This window comes from Eriocheir sinensis, chromosome 4 (genome assembly GCF_024679095.1).
Source record: "Eriocheir sinensis breed Jianghai 21 chromosome 4, ASM2467909v1, whole genome shotgun sequence".
In the NCBI taxonomy this organism is placed as follows: domain Eukaryota; kingdom Metazoa; phylum Arthropoda; class Malacostraca; order Decapoda; family Varunidae; genus Eriocheir; species Eriocheir sinensis.
In genome coordinates, this window is record NC_066512.1 from 20,015,902 (window position 1) to 20,030,782 (window position 14,881).

A 14,881-nucleotide genomic window follows, 5' to 3' on the forward strand; every position below is an offset into this window, starting at 1 on the left:
ATAACACTCACAAATCATTCGCTCTCTATTCGCTTTTTCTTCCTCCCTCCCTCCCTCCCTCCAAACGAGAAGGGGAGAGAAAAAAACGAGAAAATAAAAACCCGGAAAAAAACACCCGCTCGCCACCAGATAAAAAGAGCAAGACACATTTTATTTACTCGGTTGGTATAATGAAAATTGGTCTGTACGTTTGTTTGTTTGTTTGTTCTTTTCTCTCCTGACGAAGCTTCATTTTTTACTGTAAAGGTCATAAAAAATATCCTTTGACACTATTTTCCCTTTTTTTTCATATTCTTTTTTTTTTTTTTTTTTTTTTTTTACTTAGAGACGAAGCTTGATCACTTGTCATTGTAAAGGTCATAAAAAAATTCGTCCTACATAGACACTTTTTTCCTTTTTTTATTAATTTTCTTTTTTTTTTAACTCAGAAACGAAAAGCTTCTCACTTTTCATATTAAAGATCATAAAAAAACATCCTACACTGACACCTTTTTCACTTTTTTTTTTTTTTAATGGAGGAAATAAGTGGTATGAAAAATTTTGTCATGTTACTTTTCCTGGACACTTTCTTCCTTTATTTTTTCATTATCTCTTTTTCCTTACTTGAATGGCGGGAATGATGAGTGATTCTTGTGTTTATCTTCGTTTTCATACTTCTCCTCGACTCTCAGAATGGTAGAAAAAGAAAAAAAGAAAAAGAAAAGGAGAAAGTGACCCACGCCAAGGAATATTCTCACCTGGCGCGACCGTAAATAAAACAATGGGAGGCAGGTGTCAGAGAGAGAGAGAGAGAGAGAGAGAGAGAGAGAGAGAGAGAGAGAGAGTTGGTAATGAAAGGAAAGAGCACAGCAATGAAAGACCTCTTAGACCCAAAAAGGAGAAGGAGGAGGAGGAGGAGGAGGAAGAAGAGTAGAAAGGAAGAAATACGACAGACCTTGGCGTAATTCAATGAGGAAGTGGCGGAGACAGGCGGAAGAGGCGGCGAAGGAGGAGGAAGAGGAGGAGGAGGAGGAAGAGGAGGAGGAGGAGGAGGAGGAGGAGTTGCAGAAGGATGCGAAGGAGAAAAAAAAAGGTAAAGAAATATCAACGACAATAATAAAATAATAAGAAAAATAAATAAAGCAAGGAAAAGAAGAACGAGAAGAACAAGAGCTAGAAAACAAAAGCATAAAAAAATGCATAAAACAAGAAAACAAACAAACAAAAAAGGAAAAAAAATAATAATAACAATAATAATAATAATAATTTAACGTGGAATTCACATTAATATCACCTCCTCCTCTTCCTCCTCTGCGCCTTACTTCTTCTCCTCCTCCTCCTCCTCCTCCTCCTCCTCCTCCTCCTCTTTCTCCTCTTCATTTTCCTCCCCTCCTCCCCTACTTTTCCTCTCAGGTCACCATAGAGAGGAAGAGGAGGAGGAAAGGGAAAAGTAAGCGGAAGAAAGAGGGAGAGAGAACAGAGATAACAAGAGTCTACATACCCGGTGTTATCTTTCCGTTAAAGTTCTAATCTCTCCGTTATCTCCTAACCCCGCCGCGCCTCCCCCCCCCCCCCCCTGGCACAGTTCCCCCACCCCCACCCCACCCCCCGACGTGCAGCCTCCCGTACCATTGTTGTGTGTCCGTATCTCGCTAATCTGCATAACGACAGTATGAGGGAGAGAGAGAGAGAGAGAGAGAGAGAGAGAGAGAGAGAGAGAGAGAGAGAGAGAGAGAGAGAGAGAGAGAGAGAGAGAGGGTGTGTGTGTGTGTTTGATGTGTAAAGTGTTGTAGATCTGGTACGTTTTTGTTTCCTATCTTAATGGACTGCTGACAAAGATAGATAGATAGATAGACAGATAGAGATACGGACAGGCAGGAACATACAGACATATTGATATAGATAGCTAGATAGGCAAGCAGACAGGCAATGCAAATAGACAGATTGACAGATAGATAGATATAGGAAAAGCCAAAACAAATATATACGTCTCAAATAAAACTCCATTGTGTGTATGAAAACGAGAACGGGAAGATGCAGTTGGTTCCCTCCGCCCGGACCCAACACGGCTCTCCACTGCACTCTCCCGCCTCCTACGACTTAGGGGCCAGACAAGAGACTATACGGCGACCTACTTCGGGCGAACATTTGGGCCAACACATGCACCACCTTCGCCGCCGCTGTTTTCTGCCAAGGAATACGAGAGGAGATGCGAGTGGGTGAGGTACAGGATGAGAAAGGGAGAAAAGTTGGAGATAGGAGAGAGATGAGGAAGGAGTAAAAAGTGGGGGGACACAGGGGGAAAGGAGAAGGATGCAAAGAGTTGAAAGAGAGGAGTGGATGAGTAAGAAGATGAGAAGGGGAGGGAAAATAGGGGATAGGAGAGAGATGAGGAAGGAGTAAAAAGTGGGGGGATACAGGGGGAAAGGATAAGGATGCAGGAGTTGAAAGAGAGGAGTGGATGAGTAAGAAGATGAGAAAGGGCGGGAAAATAGGGGATAGGAGAGATGAGCATGGAGTAAGGAAGTGGGGGATATGGAGGAAACGAGAAGGATGCAGGAGTCGAAAAAGAGGAGGGATGGGTAACAAGATGAAAAAGGGAGGAAAAATGGGAATAGAGACATAAGCAAGGAGTAAGAAGAGGGGGATGTGGAGGAAAGGAGAAGGATGCAGGAGTCGAAGGAGAGGAGGGATGGGTAACAAGATGAGAAAGGGAGGAAAATTGGGAGTAAGAGATATGAGCAAGGAGTAAGAAAGTGTGGGATATGGAGGAAAAGAGAAGGATGAAAGAGGCTGAAAGAGAAATAGGAGGAATGGAAGCAGTGAGGAAATGAGTGGTAAGGAAGGAAAAGGAGGAGAAAGAAGGGACAGGACAGGAGAGGTGTAGAAAGTGAGAGAGAACGGGAAGATTGAGGAAAGGAAAAGAAGAATGAAAATGTAAAGTAGTGTTGATATGATGTAGGAAACGTAGGGAAGGGAAAGGTAGATAAGAAAAGGTAAGGTAAGGTAAAGTGGGAGGGATTTCAAGGTAAGGAGGGTGAAGTGGGGAAGGAATGCAGAGTGAAAAGAGGTAAAGGTAAAGGAAAAGATGAGGTAAGGAGAGGGAAGGGTAGATGAGGGAAGGTAAGATAGGCATTTAAGGTTAGGTAAGGTGGAAGGGAATGCAAGGTAAGGAGGGTGAAATAGGGAGAGAATGCAGAATGAAAAAAAGGTAAAAGTTAGAGAAAAGGAAAGAGCAGGTAAGGAGTGGGGTATGCAAGGTAAGATAAGGTAAAGTATGCAGAGTGAAAACAAGGTAAGGGTAAAACAAAAGGTAAGGAGGGGGAAGGGTAGATAAGGTAAGGTAAGGTAAGGTGAAGAATGCAGAGTGAAAACAAGGTAAGGGTAAAAAAAAAGCTAAGGTAAGGAGGGGGAAGGGTAGATAAGGTAAGGTAGGGTAAGGTAAGGTAAAGAATGCAGAGTGAAAACAAGGTAAGGGTAAAAGGAAAGCTAAGGTAAGGGGGAGGGGGGGAGGCGACGTAAGGCAGGCAAAGGTGTATTCGACAACACCTGTATCACTAAATCCCCGGGCAAGTCAAACACGCAGGCCGGTAAGCTGCTAAGCCCTGCAACACACACAAAACACCAGGACTTTCCACCGCCTCGCAATCAGTGTGTTTGAAGTCCTTTAGCGATGACGCAACACACACACACACACACTCGTAACTTCGTGAGCTCCTCGATATGTTTGTCTGTTTGTTTGTATGTGCATTGCTTTGCGGTGTTTGGGTTAACTTTGAGTTTGCTTAATAGAGCGAGATTGCTTTTGTTGTTGTTGTTGTTGTTGCTGTTAATGTTGCTTCTTCTATTTTTTTGTTTGTTTGTTTTCTTTTATTTTGCGTTTAAAAGTGCCAGGATTAAGACCGTGAAGATTTACACTACTTGAGAGAGAGAGAGAGAGAGAGAGAGAGAGAGAGAGAGAGAGTGGCGTCAGTCTGTGTGTGTGTGTCTGTCTGGGTCTCTTAGTCTCGTGATATTACTGCGATCTCGAATGTGTGTGTGTGTGTGTGTGTGTGTGTGTGTGTGTGTGTGTGTGAAGCTTTATCAGTATTATTACGCAGCATGATTCTAAGCAACAATAACTACTACTACTTCTGCTACTACTACTACTACTACTACTACTACTACTACTATTACTATTACCATATTACAACCACTATACCTCTTTCATTTTTACCACCACCACCACCACTACAACCACCACCACCACTACTACTACTACTACTACTACTACTACTACTACTACTATTACCATTACTACTGCTACTACTACTGCTACTACTACTACTACTACTACCGGTTCCTCCACTTCCATTACCACCACTACCAACGCTTTTGTGAGGAAGAAAGGACGAAGAGACTGCACTATTTTTTTCTTTTTTTGGTTTTATTTGTCGGGCAAGAGAAGACGTATCCTGACCTCTTTTCCCTCCTCCTCCTCCTCCTCCTCCTCAATTTCTTCTCCCTCTTCCTCCTTTATCGTTACGTTTTTCTTCAGGAAGACTAACGACATTACCTCTTTCCTTCGGCTTCTCTCAGAACTTTTAGGAGGGAAGAGGAGCACGAGGAGGAGGATTAAGAGGAGGAGGATAAGGAGGAGGAGGAGGAGAAGGAGGAGGAGGAGGAGGAGGAGGCTGGGAAGGAGTCGTGATCTCCCTCTTCAACAATAACTCCGCTTCTTGAACTTCCTGCAGCTCTTCCTCCTCCTCCTTCTCATCCTCCTTTCCTCCTCCTCCTCCTCCTCCTCCTCCTCCTCCTCTTCCTCCTCCTTCACTTTCTCACTATCCTACTCCTACTCAAAGCTCTCTCTTCTTCATCCACTTCCATTTTTATTTTTTTCCTTAATTCCTCCATTTGCCTTTGATCCCACATTGCGCTCACCAAAAAAAAAAAAAAAAAGAAGGGGCAACTCGTCCTTTGTATACGTAAAGAAAAAAATAATAAATGTTTTCACCAACAGATATACAAACAGAGACAGGCAAGAAAAGGTAGACAGAGAGACAGATTAGGAGACTGACTAACCGAGAAACAAACAGACGAACGAAAAGACCAAAACATTAAAAAAAGAATCGTAAATCAACACCACAATACCAGTGCTACTCTTCCCATCTTCCAAAACAATATAGAATAGATTAAGAGGGGAACGAGGCATATACATAAGCAGATAGCCTGAGAGATAAATAGATTAGCTGACTGATAGATATAAACACACATACACACACACACACACTTTTTTATATGTGTATGTGTGTGTGTGTGGGCGTGAGTGAATGGGTGGGTGGGTGGAAGTGTGTGCGTGTGTGTGTGTGAGAAAGGTAAAACAAAAAGAAGTAAAGTTTGTATAAGAAAAGTAATGAGAGGAGCAGCGAAGGAGGAAAGCAGGAAAATGAAGGAGTAATAAGGAGAGAAATATGAAAATGGCGAGAGAAACAGAAAATGGAAAAGGAAGGAAGCGAAAGAGAGAGAGAGAGAGAGAGAGAGAGAGAGAGAGAGAGAGAGAGAGAGAGACCCAACTTCAAAGGGTCAATCACCATCTATTTTCCAGCGTGATGGCAAGATGTCTGTCTGTCCGTCTGTCTGTTCGTCTAAGTGATTGTTCAGTCTATTTGTCTGTCTGTACACGTGTTTTATCTGTCTGTTTGTTTTACCATGTCGGTCTTATACTATCTCTCTCTCTCTCTCTCTCTCTCTCTCTAATTAAGACACGGCAAGCCTTTATACCTTCAGAACATTAATGGAAGGCCGGTAACAGCACCCGTCACGCACTACACACACACACACACACACACACACACACAGACACACACGGGTTGTCTTTCTTTTCTCTTCGCAAACGAGAATGGTGTTTGTTTATCATTTCTTTCACCCCTCTCACGTTTTTTTTTTCCTCCTCTTCGTATGATTGGAAACAGAAGTAATTAAATGCCCTCCGGAGAACTTCAATAATACTTCTCTTTCTTTGCTCTTTTTTTCTGCTATTTTTTTTTCTCTCTCTCTTTTTACTCTGTATGTCGGTTTGTTCGGTCTGCAAGGTATTGATTTGTAAACCTTCTTGTCGTTCCTCCTGCATGTGTGTGTGTGTGTGTGTGTGTGTGTGTCGGAGGATATATATTTGACGTGCGATATTATAGTTTCATGTGATTTTACTTTAGTTGGTGATGGAATGTTGTTATCTGTCTGCCCTTGTGTGTGTGTGTGTGTGTGTGTGTGTGTTTATAAGCTTCGTGCACTTAATTGTTGTCGTCCAAAAAATCTGAATGTCCCCTTATTTATTTGTTTGCTTAACCCTTATTTATCTATTCATTTATTTATGTATTTATCTATTATGCATATTTACTTATTCTCCAAAACAACAAACAGTCTACGGAACAGCGAACGAGGAACACATTTTCAATAAACCAAACACACAAACACACAAACACGTCTATTTCCTCCTCCTCTTCCTCCGCCTCTCCTTCCTTCTTCCTCCTCCTCCGCCTCTCCTTCCTTCTTCCTCCTCCTCCGCCTCTCATTCCTTCTTCCTCCTCCTCCGCCTCCCCTTCCTTCTTCCTCCTCCTCTCCTCCCCTCCCTTCCTTTTCTGTCCCCTTCCCTAAACCATCATCATCACCATCAGTGTCTTGTGTGAGTATTAATTAAGAGTTGTGACGCGCCCAGTCAGGACACGCACGCAGAGAGAGAGAGAGAGAGAGAGAGAGAGAGAGAGAGAGAGAGAGAGAGAGAGAGACTCACACTTGGCATATTAGTAAAAACCTTCGTTGCCCCTTAATAATTTCCCCTCTTTCTCCCCTCTGTTATCTCCCCTCTCCTTCCTTCCTCCCTCAGCCATCTCCTGTTCTCCCCCTTCCGTCCTCATCATCTTCCTCCCCTCTACTCTCTCTCCGTTTCTTTTACATCCCCTATGCTATACTTCTTCTTCTTCCTCCTCCTGCTCCTCCTCCTCCCTAAGTCCATATGCAAGGCACTGCGGTACGTGTTATTCAGTCAGGCGTTTCTAGGCAACACTTCACTGTGCGGTCCGTTAACACACACACACACACACACACACACACACACACGTTGAAAGATCCCACTTAGTTCACCAAAGGAGTAATAATGTCGCAGGAAAGGGCCAATAAGATCATCTCCTCTGCCCCAACGCTGCATGCAGTCTCTAGACATACAAACACTAACCTTCCGGGACCCAAAGAAACTGGAGAATGGAACAAGGTAAGAATAAACTAACGGCGGTGTTCATGAGTCGCACATAATGACTGCCGGAATCCACGACATGAATCCTGACCCATCCTTTCAAATACTGGGAGAGAGGAGCGGCATCTAGGGGTATGATGGACACCGCCCCCCCCCCCCCCCCCCACCCGCACCACCGCAGTCTGTCCTTACGTGAACGGTTGCAGCTACTGATTACTGACCACCAACCCGATCGAACCATACATTATGATAACGAGGCACGAGGAATTAACGATCACATGAGAGGCTCTCCTGACCCCCTTTAGGACCAACGCCTCACATTCCTGCAGTGCGTGGTGCCGGCGGCTTGAGGCACTACACACGCACTCTGTGGCCTCCGTAAGAGCGTGGTGCTGGAGGGCAGGTTTTAAAGAGGGGAGGTGGTGGAGGGCGGCGTCACCAGCACTAAGGTGGTGGTGTGCCGGCCGCTCAGGTCCTGCCACATCGATCGCTACTCACATGGAGGGAAACAGCCAGCCAGTTTCGCCTCACTCATTAGCTGCAGACCGCGTAGTGCTGGCTGCAGGGGCGTGAATGGGTGGGCCCGTGTTATCGGCTCCTCTCAGGCCTCCCTCTGGCACTGCTGCACCGCCGACCGCCCTGCAGCATCACCTTCACGCACTGATTTTGTGTTCGTCACTCTTGGCTTGCAGAGAGCCGCCCCGACACTGGCGTCTCCCGAGCTTCGTCCACTCCTCACAGTCCTCTTTCCCTTTGGCTGAATGTTATCACAGTTTGCATTCGTGTGTGCTGTTGTGCTCTCCGTTGTTGGTGTGGGCCGTGGACCTTGCCGTCATAACATCATGCTTTTCTCACAAATAACCCCTCCCGGAGGCCGCCCTCGCTCGCCACTCCCCGCTAACACACGCGACACTGTTTTCAGAGCACGATACACACGGCTACCTGGTGTGTGTGTGTGTCTGCGCGGGAGCAAGGTGGAGTGTAACTTACCGCGAACCAGGGCGGGGGAGAGCAGACCCCGAGCGTGCTGTCACCACCACCGCCACAACGACACGCATCTCCGAACCTCTAGTCCTCCACCCGGCACCCGCCTCCTGCAGCCCCACACCCTCCCGCTCTCCTCCCCTCGCCGCTCTCTTCCTCTCTCACACCATCAGCATCGACCTGAACCCACAAGATCTCACTTTAGAGAGTATATTTTACTTGTTTCTTGATAAGAGGTGCCCCGTTGGGTTTGATGAGTGGGATTCCGGAAGGCTATGAAAAAAAGTTCAAGAATATAGGAAGTGAGCGGCCTTGGCACCCGAGTCGTACGTCTGGCGGGGACAACACTGCTGCTGGAGGGAGAGAGTGTTGTACCGCGTCCAGTCGCCGCGGCACCCACGGCACTGGCGCGGCTGCAGGAGCTGCTGCCGAACCTTGTCAGTCTTGGTCGAAGCCTGACAAAGATTCGAAATCATGTCCCTCCCAGGATAATACTACATATATACATATGTACATAATATATGCGCAATACATTTCTTTCACTTGACAGTTTTCATGATATATATATATATATATTTATATATATATATATATATATATATATATATATATATATATATATATATATATATATATATATATATATATATATATATATATATATATATATATATATATATATATATATATATATATATATATATATATATATATATATATATATATATATATATATATATATATATATATATATATATATATATATATATATATATATATATATATATATATATATATATATATATATATATATATATATATATATATATATATATATATATATATATACTACCGTTCCGCGCAGTAGGTCTGGGCGTGAGAGAGACTTAGGAGTCCTGGTGAGCGCTGACCTCCGTCCTAGGGCTCAATGCATTCAGGGAAAAAATCGGGTAAACAGAGTACTTCGTTTCATCTCAAGGAGCGTAAGCAATAGGAGCGCTGAAGTCATCCTCAAACTTTACCTAGCACTAGTTAGACCTCATCTCGATTATGTAGTTCAGTTCTGGTCCCCCTACTATAGAACGGATATCAAGATGTTAGAATCTGTACAGAGGAGGATGACAAAGATGATTCAAGGGGTGAGAAACTTGCCTTATGAAGACAGGCTGAAGCAGTTAAATCTACACTCGCTAGAAAGGCGAAGGTTGCGAGGAGACTTGATCGAAGTCTATAAATGGATGAAGGGATTTAATAAAAGGGATGTCAGTAAGATTTTGATAGTAAAAGAGCCGGGTAGGACGCGTAGCAATGGTTTTAAGTTAGACAAATTCAGATTTAACAAAGACATACGCAAGAATTAGTTCACTAATAGAGTGGTGGACGAATGGAACAGGCGTGGGGGCCATGTTGTGGGTGCCAATACCGTAGATACATTCAAGAAGAGGTTAGATAAAGCCATGGATGGTGAGGTAAGGTGGGGTTAAGTGTACAGGAGCTGCCTTGTATAGGCCAACCGGTCTTTTGCAGACTCCTTACGTTCTTATGTTCTTATGTTATATATATATATATATATATATATATATATATATATTATATATATATATATATATATATATATATATATATATATATATATATATATATATATATATATATATATATATATATATATATATATATATATATATATATATATATATATATATATATATATATATATATATATATATATTTATATATATATTGAAATAAAGGTAGCTACTAAGGTTATCACAAAATTTCGATAGTTTATCGCCTAGGAGTATAAAACGACCCCTGATCAGTGCCCTGACCTGTACCATTTATAATTGAGAAACCTACTGATGATATGTTTCTCCGGCACTCATGTTGTTATCTTCTTTGCATGACAGTGGCCGCCACCATGGAGCAGACGACCCCGCCTCGGGACTGCTGCCTCATGACTGCTCCAGCAGGAGGTGCGAAAGGTTACCGAAGCGTGTGTGTGTGTGTGTGTGTGTGTGTGTGTGTGTGTGTGTGTGTGTTGTAACCCTGGGAGGGGTATGTCTGAATTTTTGTCAAGCTTAATCTCTTCCTTCAAAGATATCAAGGAAGCTATATCTGCATTTCATAATTAGTTGCAGCGGCAATTAAGGTGTTAGTGATTTGACAGTCAAAAGACCAACAATTTTATCAAGGCAAATATAACTCCAGATATATATATGTTTTTAGGAACGAGAACTAGAATTAACAATCAGTACTTTACATCTCTGTTCTCACAAGCATAGCGGAAATGAGTGTGGTGCATCCTGGGTGAGCGTGGCGCGACCAGCGGGTGACCTGCCGCCAGAGGCACCCAAGGTTTACTTAATAAGTTTGTATGCTGTGGTCTACGGACTTCCAAGAGGTAAATGGATGGGTTTCAAGGGCCCCTTAAACCTGGCGCATAGAAAAATATTTCCATCAGTTCCTGACTGCAAAATATAAAGTGTTACGAACATGATATGTAGCTTAATTAAGATTAGTTAATATGTCTAGTAAAGTGGTATACTATTGCCACGTAAAATGCAGGAGAGTCGACATCAGCCTGCGACTTACAGAATAGCTTCCAAATGTTGGAGGCCAGGGCGAGGACTCCGCAGCCTTCACAGGGTTTTCACTTTTCAGAAAGGTCCGTCATTTTAGAATAGTTAAGAACTGCATGGTTTACAGATAGACTTGCAGTGTGGGTGGACCGTTGCCTCTGAAAATTCCCATCCCAGCCCGCGTGAGGAAACGTCGAAGTGCTTACAGAACACTGGGAGATAAACAACGCCCTGTGGTTCATTAGTTATATTATCACAAACAGCGGCATCACAGTCATATTTTCCATACCCAGAGCCTTAGAGTCCTGCGAGCACGTTACAGTCGCAGCGACTCTTAAGGTGTGTGTGTGTTGGGGGGGGGGGGGGGGAGCGGAACGCAGTCCAGTGAATACAAATCCCCGAAGTTGTCACGTGATGTCAATGTGACGTCCGTGCTGTGTCACGATGGCGGCGCGCTGGTGTGACGTGAGTGGCCAGGTGAGGATGGAGGCCAGCGTGGCGAGGGCAGGGCAGGCCCGCACAACGGCCCCAACCAGCCCGGGAGAGACGGCCGGCGGCCACTCCAGGAGGAGCGAGCGAAGGGCAGGTCGATGGCAGCTGAAGACAGCCTCCAAGAAGTGTGCGGTGGGCAGGTCACCGTCGAGGATGTCCTCCGGCTTGTAGTGTAGGTGGATGGCAGTCAGCTGAGAGGCGCCGCCAAGGAGGTAGGACGTCAGCTGAGCGCCGAGCTGCCAGATGGAGGGATTTGTGAGGGAGGGGCGCCCGTGGATCATGACGGGCACCAGAGTAAGCTGACGGAGGCAAGGGAATGGATGGCGGTGAGGCGGGGTCTCCAGGTCTCCTCTTGCTTTCAAGCTGGAGTTGATGATATTCAAAACCTGCAGGTGAGGACAGCCGCGGGCCAGCGCCGAGATGATGTCGTGCGTCACGTCACACACGTCTGTCGCTCGTATCTCCGTAACTCTGCTGAGGCCGAGGTTATTGAGGGTGCAGGCGAGGCAGGACGTGAGGCTGGCCTGCTGCAGCACCAGCACGTGAAGCTGCGGCAGGTTCTTGACCACTTTGGCAAGACACGGGGGACTCACCAAGTTGAGGACTCTGATCCGAGGACACACTTTGGCAACTTGTAGCAGGTAAGAAGACGGCACGTACACCAGCTGGTAGCCCACGGCCCTCTGGTACCAGCACAGGTCCACCCGTTCTAGCGCCAGCTGCCTTTCAACCCTTGGCTCCGAGGCCTGCTCGCCTGTACTCCTCGCACCATGCAGCTCCATGATAGCATTGGGTAACTCTTTGTGAAATAGAACTTTAAGCTTTTCTAATGAGTTCATGAGTCGGGTCAACTCCTTCGTCTCAGTTTTGCGCCCAAAGTTAAAGAGCCAAAGGGAGGTCATTTTGCTGCAATTCTGTAGACTTGTCAACTCATTCACACTGTCGAAAAGGTCTCCGTCGTAGACTATTTTCAGTTCTCGTAGCGCCTGGCAGTGGCGGGCCACGTGACTGACGGCCCAGTGGTAGGAGTAGCGGGAGGACGGCAGGAGGGAGAGGGAGTGGAGGTGCCTCAGCCGCTGCAGGGCGATGGAGGCGGCCACGACGTCCCTCTCGCCCTGCGGGACTACAGTCACCTCCAGCACCACCAGTCGTATACACTTTTTTAGCTTATCAAAAAGCGTAGCTTCCAAGCCGGTTGAGTAGTTTTCGACGGACACTGTTGAAAAGGACAGCAACTTCTCACTAAATATATGCTCGATTATTTTTCCGAGGAATTTATCGTCCACGTGCTCGAATCTGACCTTTCTTATAGCTCTGTCTAGCAGGGAACTCCCGTAGGCAGTCCACATCGACGGCGTGAGACCGGATAAGTAGTGCTTCATGGCCTCGAGCTTCTCAGAACCCGACACGCGGTAGCGAACGCCTTCATCGTCTCTGGTGCCCTGCAGCTGCCTGGGCACAGGGTTAGGCAGCAGAGTGGCACTCCTCAAGGAAGGCCCGTCATTCTCTTTTCGCCTCTTCCGGTGTGCAATGTCATCATCGTCGTGCTCTGGCTCCCTCGCTCTCTTTCCTCGGGTGCTGGGGCCGCTGACGTCTTGGTCCTCAGCCGTCCGAGGTTTCTTGTGTTCGGGGAGATTCACTTGCGTATCATCACTGCAAGAATAACTCCGTTTTCTTCTACACTCACTGGACAGTTTTCTGTGACACAATTTGTCTTGCAGCAATACGTTATTAATGGCGTTGAGGGTTATTCTGCAAGTTTCATCCATCGCCAGAGCCTGCAGTGGGAGTGATCCTCCTCTCCTCGCCATTTCAAGGAGTGACAACCATCTGGAAAGGAAAGGAAAGTTATCAGCAGCATAAATTAGTTTGTCTGCAATATTGGTGTATAGATTATCATGTATATCTCTCATTCGGTAAGTTGATGAATAGATCAATAACAAATAGTTTGACTAATTTTATATTTTAATCTTTTTTTTTTACAGTGGGAAGAGGTAGAACATGACTATATATATGAAAAACCGTGCCAAAAATTAATTCTAAAGTTTATGGTACGAAGTGACTTGAGACCTACTCCTGCCCTGAAAAGGTTGAGGTCATAGGAAAGAGAAATTACAGTATAAGGATTTTGTTTTAGCTATTTCTCTATTGGTTAGGTAAATTTATACATATGTGTTACTGTGATATATTTAAAGCGTGATCAGGATGACAAAACACCTTACCCCCCTTATGAGCTTACGGCCGTATTCTCATATGCTTTCGGTTCTGTTCTCATGGGTGTTTTTCACATTCATGGTCCAGAAGCCTTGTCAAATTATCACTAGGCTCATGAAATTACCCATGGAAATGCTAACACAACCTCTACAAAAGCTTCATCAAATATGAGTGTGTAAGTTCCGAAATGTTAGAATATGGGTCCTTATCTGCGTCCCCCCCCCCCCCCCCCTCGCCCCGAATACCTGTAACCTGCACGCTCTTCATGTTAGCCCTGTGTTAAGCACAAAGTAACCAAGAGAAACACCCCTCGTTGTGTGAGGCCACCGTTAGACTGTAGCACGGAGAACGACGCATGGGCCCATAATCTTAAACATTTCGGCGCCCAGGCACAAGTATTTGACAGTGCTTTCGTAGAGTTGTAGATATTTCCATGGGTAGTTTTATGACCTTGGTGGTAGTTTGAAAAAGCTTCTGTACGGTGAACGTGTATGAAACACTCATATAAGAACCCTATTGATCTCCTTTTCGGCCTTTAGAAGAAGTTGATGCGAAAGGCGGAAGCGTCTAAGAATACTGATGATAGATAACATTTAGGCCACATTACCGGTTTGGGGATGGTGATAGTGAGGTGAAGAGACAGCTTGAGTGAGGTGGCTGGCCTGGCGCAGGACGACGGCAGCGGAGACAATAATATTATGCCTGGGCAGGAACTGAGAATGTGTATGACGTCCGACGGGTGGCCGAGGCACTAAGCAGCAGCAGCAGCAGCACGTACACAGAGGAAACATTACGTTAGTAGGCAGTTGAAGGAGGCATCACCCGCCGTCTTCCGTCATGCACTCAGCCTGACCCCCAATCTTCAGGCACTCTGCCTCCCTGCCACAGCTCCTGCCCCCGCCTTGCAGTAACTCGTAGAAAGTTGAAGAAGTATCGCGACTCATGACTAAATCGAGTACACCTTTGCTCTGCTCGGTGGCAGTGTGTGGCACCCGCTTTATGGATCTATTTTCAGCCTCATCCGCGCCGCCCGCGGCGTGGCGTTGTGGGACACCTGCATATTTATTATTTATTTGGATATCTTAAATGAAAAGGAATATTCGAGGATAATGATGCTTATTTGGTAGATGATCACATCTACGTAGAAGGTGCGAGTCATTAGAATATATATATATATATATATATATATATATATATATATATATATATATATATATATATATATATATATATATATATATATATATACACACACACACACACACACACACACACACACATTACATGCACGATCCCCCGTTGACCGACAGGAAGTGTTTGGTATTTGCTGTGCTTTGTTTGTTGTTCCTAGAACTCTTTCTTTACTGAAGTCTCAACCAAAACCAAACTGTCGATGACGGTG

At 45.0% G+C, this 14,881-nt stretch overlaps 2 protein-coding genes across 11 annotated transcripts in view; both read right to left on the bottom strand.

Annotated features, from left to right (window-relative positions):
- Nucleotides 1-8,691, bottom strand: part of LOC127009585 (GAS2-like protein 3) — a 206,103-nt gene extending 197,412 nt beyond the window's left edge. For 2 of the 10 annotated variants that reach the window (XM_050882830.1, XM_050882795.1), the window contains exon 1: nt 8,198-8,686. The gene's annotated coding sequence lies outside the window, so the exon portion shown is untranslated. Of the gene's footprint in view, nt 1-7,705 lie in introns of all 10 variants that reach the window. The other 8 variants (XM_050882845.1, XM_050882835.1, XM_050882862.1 and 5 more) reach the window with 6 other exon arrangements.
- Nucleotides 8,692-10,591: 1,900 nt separating this feature from the next.
- Nucleotides 10,592-14,483, bottom strand: LOC127007706 (uncharacterized). The gene is made up of 2 exons (XM_050878942.1): nt 14,087-14,483; nt 10,592-13,095 (listed from the first exon to the last, which is right to left on the bottom strand). The coding sequence occupies exon 2, from the start codon at nt 13,074-13,076 to the stop codon at nt 11,181-11,183; it is 1,896 nt and encodes a 631-aa protein (XP_050734899.1). The 5' UTR covers nt 13,077-13,095; nt 14,087-14,483; the 3' UTR covers nt 10,592-11,180.
- Nucleotides 14,484-14,881: the final 398 nt, after the last annotated feature.